General features: G+C 32.0%; 1 protein-coding gene and 1 long non-coding RNA gene across 4 annotated transcripts; both read left to right on the top strand.

The window, feature by feature from the left end:
* Nucleotides 1–778: 778 nt before the first annotated feature.
* LOC131651635 (peroxisomal adenine nucleotide carrier 1) lies at nt 779–4,524 on the top strand. Its single transcript, XM_058921303.1, has 5 exons — nt 779–983; nt 2,853–3,084; nt 3,297–3,443; nt 3,574–3,731; nt 3,816–4,524. The coding sequence occupies exons 1-5, from the start codon at nt 841–843 to the stop codon at nt 4,090–4,092; spliced, it is 957 nt and encodes a 318-aa protein (XP_058777286.1). The 5' UTR covers nt 779–840; the 3' UTR covers nt 4,093–4,524.
* Nucleotides 4,525–6,676: 2,152 nt separating this feature from the next.
* Nucleotides 6,677–9,547, top strand: LOC131646411 (uncharacterized). Of its 3 annotated transcripts, XR_009297477.1 has the most exons (7): nt 6,677–6,913; nt 7,309–7,421; nt 7,511–7,555; nt 7,642–7,727; nt 7,955–8,002; nt 8,343–8,674; nt 9,384–9,542. It is a non-coding gene; the product is annotated as an uncharacterized LOC131646411 (long non-coding RNA). The 3 variants fall into 3 exon arrangements; XR_009297475.1 differs by having other exon boundaries at nt 7,955–8,674; nt 9,384–9,547; XR_009297476.1 differs by having other exon boundaries at nt 7,309–7,383; nt 7,955–8,674; nt 9,384–9,546.
* Nucleotides 9,548–10,088: the final 541 nt, after the last annotated feature.

Below are 10,088 nucleotides of genomic sequence, written 5' to 3'. Positions count from 1 at the left end.
CCACCCACGTTTGTTTATACAAACAACGAAATATGTCGATCTAATAGTTGTTTCCAACAAGAAACAATGTTACGTTGGTGCCGTTCCATAATTTGTGAATACGACGCTTCCCATGTCTTGGTGCGTTGGTCAAATTTTGCAAACTTACAATTCATCTTCTCCTTTGCTTTCAATTTCCAAATCATTAGACTCAAACAGAAAATTTTATTATGTATTCATTCACTATTTGTATTCATTCGGTCATTCCCCTTTCTTTCTATCAAACTTATATCATATATTTAATGTAAAATCATTAGAAAATTAAATTAAATTTACATTAATTTGAAAAAAATCATGTTTTTAGTCTCGAATTATAAATTATTTTATAAAAATTATAAATTATATAAAATTTAATTAAAATACATTGACGGTATAAAGAAGTTTTACACCATCACTAAACCAACTAACTATTAATATTATTTTACATATTCATTTCAACAGTAATATTTTTTTGAAATTTAATATTTATTTATTTATTTTGATTATCATAGCTATTAAATGAGTCAACTTAGCAATATTATTTTTCCTATTATATGATAAACTATTTATTACTTTTATTATATGAATTAAATCTTAAATAATATAGTTAGATAGTTAGATACCGTGTTTATTTTATATAAAAAAAATCAACTAAGTCTTAAATAATATATATAAAATATTAAAATATAATCAAATTATTTAATCAAATTATTTAAGAAAAACTATATATATAGTGTTGTATATATATATTTTATTTAATATACTACACCTACCCACCACCTTGGCATTTGATTCGGTGGGAAGACGTAAGAGAAGAAGAAGATGAACGTGGATCTGGAATCCTTGGCCGAGGCCACTTCTGGAGCTATAGGATCATTGCTCAGTTCTACAATTCTCTACCCGCTTGATACCTGCAAGACTAAGTATCAAGCCGAGGCACGTTCTCATGGTAATCGAAAGTACAAGTATGTCTATCTTCCCTTCACGTTTGATCCTTGTACCGCTTATTGTTGAAATCGCTTTTTTGTTCTTGATTTGGCGTTGATTTTTGATTTTGATCGTGTTTTTGGTTTCTTGGGTTGGGTTCGACCTTGTTATTATCGATTGTTGGGGTTTTGATCGTTTGGATTTTGGTGGTGTAAAAATTGTTTCTTTTTTGTTTTGTTCCTCTATAGAAAGAAAAAAAAAGTGGATTTTGAATTGAGTTTTATTTATCTATTATTATGTAGTTCTTTGACGTGGTGGGAAAGGATTCCTTTTCCCACTTTTTTTAAAATGCTCTGTTTGTATCCGAAAACAAATGAGAGTTCCTTTTGAAATTGAGTTGCTGTATTATAGTTCTTCATTCTGCATAATTGCCATGCCTTAAAAATTTCAAATCCCTGTTTTTTTTTGGCATAAGCAAGGTTTTAAAAACCAGTCGGTTACCGCGAAAATGTCGCCACAAAACAGAATCAGAAGATGGCGATACCGATACTGTTTTTCACCGTTTTTGTAATAAAGATAAATCCGGGTTAATCACACTCAGCATCCAATCGGCGTCACTACACCTATACCGTTTATTCACCGTTTTTGTGATAAAGAACAAGTTGTGGTTAGTTTACCCTGCGATGATCGCAATCAGCGTCACAACACCTGTACCAATCGAAATCGCCAAACCCTCTACGCGACTGCATGCGACCTCGACTGTTATTTAAAACCTTGCCGATACTGTTATTCACTGTTTTTTGTGATAAAGAACAAATTATGGTTAATTCATAACGCGACGAGCTGACGACTGCAATCAATGTCGCAAGACCTGTACTGATTGAAATCGCAAAAACCTCTATGCGACCGCAACATGGCCTTGACCATTATTTAAAACCTTGAGCATAACTTTCTCTTTTTTTGTGAACTATCCAAGGTGTGTGTAGTTTGAGATGTATTGCTAATTAATATGCGTAGTTTATTACTTTTGAAATATATTTTTGTTGTAGGAAGTAAATAGAACAAGCCCCATCATTATCATAGATGTGTTTGAGTTGTGTCGATATCAAAGTAAAGCAGAATTGAGTTTATTTTCGGGGCGCTTGTCTGAGTCATCGGACACTTGTCATGCGAGTGCCAGACACCTGCACACATGTTTGACCTGAAGACACAGCTTATCCTAAAAGTGCCGTGCTTTATTGTGTATCGGTGTGGACATTGAAAAATGGAATGCTGTTAACTTTGGTTTATATTATACTTCTGATTTTCGCAATCAAATTCTTGAATGAGTTGAATTGCATTTCTCAATTCTTAAATAAACAAAAGAAACCTTTTTAAAGGGACACTTGATGACTAGCGTTAGATTTACTTATCGAAAGGCGTGCAAAACTAGATGTCCATGTTTTTATGTCGTTTTGTTTTTTTAGTGAATAGAGGAAAACTACGTCTTACAACGAACAATTGAATGATTGAGGTTTGTTAATGAATAGTTAGTGATTTTTCCTTTGATTATTGAGGTTATGTTTTATGTTGTTTTGAGTGAATTAAACGTGGGAATGAAGTGTGATGCATTCAAATTTTACTAATAATAAGTATGTTCGCCTTCGCCATGTCTGTCTGTTTAGTTGGATAAACAAAAATATGATTCAGTAGTTATCAGAAGTCTCTGGGCTGAGTATGCAGGTTGCGCTATGGTGTAGTGGAATATGAACACATTGATATTGTTTGGCAATACATTCTTCAGTACAATTAGCGGCTATGATACTCTTTACTCTTTAGCATCGTAGCATAGCAGAATTTGAACAAACCTCTATTTTCCACGATCCACAATTGATAGCATTAATGAAGTACTTGTCTTACCTATGCAGGAATCTCTCTGATGTGTTATGGGAGGCAGTATCTAAGGGTCAGGTGCTTTCCCTTTACCAAGGCCTTGGAACAAAGAATCTTCAATCCTTCATTTCACAGTTTATCTACTTCTATGGCTACAGTTACTTTAAAAGGCTGTACCTGGAAAAAAGTGGATATAGATCCATTGGAACAAGAGCAAACTTGTTAATCGCCGCTGCTGCTGGGGCTGTCACAGCCATTACAACTCAGGTGTGGTAGCATTACCTATTACTAGTTTTAGCAGTGCATTCAAAATATAATGTTTCGATCACATCTACTACTCTCTTACGGTTACAACTATTTGTCACTATCTGCAAATATATTACTATTGGTTTGTTCTTTGTTATGTTGTGTATGAGTGAATATATTTTAATCGAACTTTGTAAGTTTAATACAAGAGTATCTTATTGATGACTATGTAGCCCCTGGATACAGCCTCTTCAAGGATGCAGACAAGTGCCTTTGGAAAGTCTAAAGGACTATTAAAAACCCTTACAGAAGGCTCATGGAGTGATATATTTGATGGCCTTAGCATTTCTTTGCTTCTGACCACAAACCCTGCAATTCAGGTAGCTCAAGCTAGTTTCTATCAACGATAACCATCGTTTTTGTTCTTTTTTAAACTTATAAGTTACATTGTATTTGGAAGGCTGGATCTAAGATCGATATAGCTTAATTTTGAAATTTATGGTGCTACAGTATACAGTGTTTGATCAGCTGAAACAGCGAGTACTGAAGAATAAACAAAAAACCGCTGATAAAAGAGTATCTCCAGCATCGCTATCTGCGTTTATGGCCTTTCTTTTAGGTGCAATTTCGAAGAGTATTGCTACCTGTCTAACATATCCTGCCATCAGGTGTACAATTGTTCCGTCCGACTTGTTTTTATCCGTGAACTTAGTTTCAGGGCACAACTGAGAGCCTTTTTTTTCTTTGTGTAGGTGCAAAGTCATCATTCAAGCTGCAGAAGCGGATGAAGAAACTTCCGGAAAAAAAATTAGAACACCGAAAACTGTGTCCAGTGTTCTCTACGGAATATGGCAAAGGGAGGGCATTTTGGGCTATTTTAAAGGATTACATGCTCAGATATTGAAAACTGTTTTGAGCTCGGCACTGCTCTTGATGATCAAGGAAAAGATCTCCGCCACTACCTGGGTTCTCATTCTTGCAATTAAACGGTATCTCTTACTCCCAAAGGGCAGGGTTAAGAACTTGTAAGTTTTACAGAGGAAGAAGGTTCTACGCATTTTCGATAATGGATTTGGTTGGAATGCAATGTGTTCGTTTTAACGGATACATCAATTTCTTCAGAGCTGAGACAAGGTTCTTTTTCTGGCTTCGCTTTGGTCCTATACCCTTCACTAATTGGTGTAGAACAACTTGTCCATGAATTTACGCAAACAATAGACATAGCTAGATTGGAAGTCTTTTAACAATAAATGCATTTGAGATTTGATTTGTTACATTGCAGACACGAAATAACGAATGTCATTCCTTAGTTTGTTTATAGTTGGTATTTTTATATGCTGTGGAAATCCTACATCAGAAGGATATAAGTTAAGATTAGCTTAAGTGCTTGATAAATAAAATAAGCACTATTTGATGTAGTAGCTTCAGTTCCAAGTTAATAAAGTTTGTTATTGTTCTGTATCTTCTATTTAGTATCTTCTATTTAGTGCATGTTTGGTTCCACCTCTACAAGACTCATAATCAATTCTAAAGAGATGTATAATTGATTCGGAGTGATTTTGATGTTTTGGTTTTTTTAAAGTAGAATTGATTATGTGTTTAGAATTGATTCTACTTAAGTTAGAATTTGTAGCTTTTGTTTTCAGAATTGATTCTAGGTGATTTTTACATTGAAATTTATTTATCAATTTTCTTTTATATAAATGTATCCAAACATAAATCAATTCTGCTCAATTCAATTCTATTAAAATCCATTTTACCAAATTCAGAATCAATTTTGTCAACCGCTAATTCAAACACACCCTTAATCAAGTTTCTTTACTAGGAGTTGTTTGGATTGACTTGTGAAACTATTTGGAAGAGTTTATTATGACATATCTCTAAGCTGTTTTCAATGTTATAAAGACTTAATTAAGTTGTTTATACAAATAAAGAAGATATGAAGGTTCAGTGACCATTGTTGAGGTTTATAACTAACTTGGATTTAGAATTTGAAAGACTTTTTATGCCACATCCAGAAACAAAATGAGAATTATTTTTGCTTGAAGAGAATTTTGATTGAGTAAACAATTATTTTTGTTTTTAAATGTATGGAGTGTTGTTACTAAATATTAAATTCAATTAGAGAGAGATCAACCAGCTGCTCCATCTTTAATGTAAAAAAATTAGAAAAATTCTCAAACTCCCTCAAAACTTTCCCATTTTTTTTTTAAATTGTGTTTTAGCACACAGTATGTTTTTTTAACACCATCGACATTGTTATCGTTTCAAATTATCCAGATATGTAACTATCATTTTCCTATGATATAGCTTTCTATTCTGGCTTTATTAGCAGCAATGTGCAAAATTTTGGGATGGATCATTCTAAAACCCTTTAATGGGGCCGTGTTGCTAAAGTTATTGATGAAATTGTTGTTAGTAAATATTTTAGTCATAAATCAAAATTTACATTATGAGATGATATGCTTAATGCTTAAATGGAGATTATGCTAAAGTGGTTAGGTTGGGTTTTGATACAACCATTGAGATGTTTGATTTGGATTGTTAGAGAAGAAATTTTGTTTCTTAGTTATATAGTGAAAAATATAATTTTACTTCTCGTAAAATGCAACAAATAATGGAGCTGGCCGGGGTGGACATAAGATGATGCGGATCTAAAATCTTTATTCTTCTGCGAAAAAGTGCAGGCAAAATGGGTGTGTTCGACGGGTCGGGAGTGTCCGTAGATAGTGCACTTTTTAAGTCTAAAAATTATAAAGTTTTATGTTAATGCTCACGCCTGCAAAAGTTTGTAAAAAAACAAAACAGGACGGCATAATTGAGTGTGCAGACATAAAATTTTGACCGACCCGCAAAAAACGAGGACGGGGCGAACTCGCGGATATTGCACCTTTTAAATCTAAAAATTATAAAATTTTATGTTTAATGTTTGTGTGTGTAAAAGTCTGCAACAAAAAATAATGGAATTAGACTAACATTTAAACAGTGCAGATCTAAAACATTAGTCTGTTCCGAAAAAAGTAGCGACAATTAGGTGCATTTCTCATTCCTAATGTGTACTATCTGGATTTTTAAAGTTTATTCACAACTTATATATTCATATTATAGACGTCGTACACCTTTTAAACATATGATTAATTCAACTAAAAAATATTTAATTTAATTAACTGTTAAAATTATTATTAATTTTAATATATAAATGAACTAAATTCAATAAACTATTTATACGATATTAATTCAGTGTCTTATAAATATTGAGTAGAATCATAGTTATAAGAATGTTATTTTAGTAGATCATCATCTTAACAATAATATGATGACGTGTTAAATTGGGATCCAGATCATGGTTGTATACATCTACTTCTACTATCATCATACAATCATACAATTACTAATCAATTGATCAAACTTACCAATTTGTCCCTTACTCAATTTGCATTTACAAAGGAAAAAAGGGCATTTTCGTAATCAACTAAATACACACAAAGTTTGTACCTTTTTCTACTACTTTTCCCATTCTATGTGACAAGTGTTCCTATCTGATTGGTCCAACTTTTTTATTTCAATTTTCCTATTTCTCTCACTTTTCAACATATTCTGTCTCTTTCTCTGCTCTCACTTTACCTTTCAAACCTAGCAGTTTCTTCATCCTTCAAACCCCTAGCAGTTTCTTCATTGCCGTCATCTCTTTGCAAATCCATTCAACATCTCGTCGGTGAATGTTTTGAATCGAAGGTGAAGTCGAAGATTTGAAGACTTTTGCGAAAAAGTTTATCAGATGCTCTTGGTTTATCGAATCTCAGAATGCTTCATATCTCGCACATCTCATGTACAACGAAACTTAGTGAAGGTACTCACGTTTTTGTGTTTTTATTTCTCTGAAGATTTTGTTTCGATTTGGGGATTTAGGGTTTATTCACTTGATTAAGCATTTGAGATCACTTTAGCAACGACATGACAGTATGTCATTTTTTAATATAGCATCTTCAATTGGATTTTGCAATATAGTTTTTTATGGCATGTTTTTACTTTCGAGCTATCTATGCAAATTCCTTACTTGGTTAAGTGGTCTCTATTACATGATTTGAGTCTAAGCTTTTGTTTGGTATCATTTAACATAATACCAACATTCATAATGGTTTAGCTACCTATGCAAACTCAAGCACTAATTCAGGTGATTTTAATTTATTTTAACATGTTTTGTGTTTACGTGCTAATATATGATTTTCATTCTTCATTGACTAGGTCATGGATGTCTTGATGTCACTGCAACAATCTCAACTGGATGCTGATGATCCAACTACAAGCTACCTGTTATAAGTATAATCCTTTTTTCCTTCCATGCCCTGTCTGTTCAGGTTTACTTAACTGTCTATTCAGATTTTCTTGATTATCATGATTCTTATGGACTGTGCATAGATGTGTTACTGAATTCACAATTATACAGTGCAGTTGAAATTGGCTTATGCTGAAGCTTCATCTAAATTAAACTGTAAGTGTAAGCATTTACTGATTATATATTATTAATTGTTTGTTTCGTTTGAAGATAATTTACTTATTTTCCTCTCCCGATTATAGATAATTTGACAGAGGCACTTTTGTTTTGTTGCATTTTGTCGGGGATGTACATCTGATCTCAATGCTTCTCAAGTTTCAAACGCCACGTAAGTTCTTCAATGCCTTTTTCTAGCTGGTCTTTGGCTTCTTTAAGTTCCTCTGTATAACTTGCATCCATTCGGAGCATTCTGAGTTTCATTGTAGCAACCCTTCTCCTCTAATTACAAAATGTAACTTGCTGGCAAAAATGAGCATGGATTTGAAAAACAGCTTTTGTTTGTTTTTTAAGTAAGATTTCATGGTAATGTATTTTTTGAATTTTTTTTATTTTCAGAGTTGCTACTTCACGTCGATACCGCCCGTAAAGCTTCCGGACCAATATGTAATTTAGAATGGTTTATAACATTAATACAAACCAGTTATAATGAATGCTTATATTATTTGCTCACTCCTTGGAAATTTTATGCATTGGTTTGTATCTATCTCAATCTGTATATATTATTTAAGGAATGGGATCCCAATACGATTCGAGATATTTGCTTCTTACTTTATAGAATAGGTGTCATATTTTCCATATTTGATTCATTATAGATTCAAAATGTTATATGAAAGCGCATAAACACGTCAATGCTATTTGTAGGTGAGTCACATCTCCGTGTTGTCGCCCAATCGTATGGGCTTGAATGACAGGGATATTTGTGATTGCGGAATTATGCTGGCAGGATGCTGTGACGAGTGTGTTGTTACTGTATATAGTTCGAGTGGCGAGACGAATGCTCTTGATGATGGTGGTAAGAATGTGTCTCATGCGGAAGATGCTTTGTTTAAGATTCATGATAGAGTGGTTGCTGAGGAATTACACAGTGATCAGGAGGAAGAATGCGGTCCTCAAGTGACTGCTAGGCTGTTAGTGCCGGCTGATCAGATAGGATGTGTTCTTGGAAAAAGCGGGCAGATTGTTCAGACCATGCGCAGTGAAACTGAGGCTCATATTCGTATACTTAAGGATGACCATATGCCTCTATGTGCCTTGCGCTCTGATGAGCTTGTGCAGGTTAATTTTATTCAAATTACATTATACTCGGTTCTTTTTAGTTATTAATTTTCTTTCCATGAATATAAGTTCTATTTCAAATTACTATAGATACATTTTTTTCAAACCTATCCATAGTAAATAAATATCTTGGAGGATGAAAAGTCATAGCCAAACACATTCATATGCATAAGTTTATTTTAGGATCATTCATAAACATAATGGACAGACAAAATACACTACCTATTTTTCTTAATCTATGTGAGAATTGAAAAACAGGCTCACAATTAGGGACGGAGGGAGAAGAGGGCGTCTTTGCCATCTGGATGATTTGATTTTTTCAGCATTCGTATGCAACTATGCACCCTGCTTTATTAGTTGTTTGAAAAATTGAAATTTTTAGTTTTATGTTGGTTACTTTTTTAATTCATATTTATGCAGCTTTTAATTGTGTACAACATGCTTTATTTTATATACAACTATCTATATTTCAACTTCACATCGGCTTCCAATATTTACCTGCTATGTTGTTCCCTATTTCTTCTCATATCGGCCGCGTTATTTCTCATATTGGATTTCTGGCGATCTTTAATTTTCTACAATCTGCTATTAATAACACTGTTAGTGTTATATCTGAGTCAAAAAGTTATTTCCTAGCTTGCAATCTTTGTTTTTCTCTTAAAAAAGTTATTTATGTTATATTAATATTTTCTGAGTTATGCTAATGCAGTTCTTTGAAGAAAATTTCTCTCAAACAATAGAAGCTTCCAAGGGCGGAGAACTTATACCATATCTAACATTGCTTATTAATAACTTTTATTTTACAACAGCTTTTCTATGTTATGTTAATGTATAGAAAATACCAAGACTTATTTATTCTTTATAATAATATTTTTTTATTCTAATAGAAAGAAACATTATATAATTTATTAAAATTATTTAATATTTTTAAACACTTATAAATTAAGGTTAAAAATAATTGTTGTTTAACATAAAAATGATTTTATCTATGCGAATGTACTGATATTTAACTACATATTTTTGCTAGGTTTATTTTTGATAATTTTTGTTTGTAATAAATATAATTTTATAATTTTATTTTGTATTATAATAATTTTTTTTTAATTTATCTATCTCACGGGTAACTATCAACATAATATTTATTTTATTTTAATTAATTATTATCTTAATTTAATATTTATTTTATTTTAATTAATTATTATTTTAATTTATAAGCTAGAATCTTTATTTTTAAATATTATTTTTATCTCCATTCTTTTTCTTTTTGTATGATTATTTAATATAATTAAATCTATATGAGTATTGTTCATTTTGTAATTAATTAAATCATTTCAAATTTTAAATTTATATTTAAAATAAAAAATAATAAGTTGACGCAACACCAGCACTGTGCATACGTTTTTCATATGTTTAT

The sequence above is a fragment of the Vicia villosa genome, linkage group LG2, assembly GCF_029867415.1.
Source record: "Vicia villosa cultivar HV-30 ecotype Madison, WI linkage group LG2, Vvil1.0, whole genome shotgun sequence".
NCBI classification, from domain to species: domain Eukaryota; kingdom Viridiplantae; phylum Streptophyta; class Magnoliopsida; order Fabales; family Fabaceae; genus Vicia; species Vicia villosa.
This window is presented reverse-complemented; position numbering and strand designations above follow the sequence as displayed.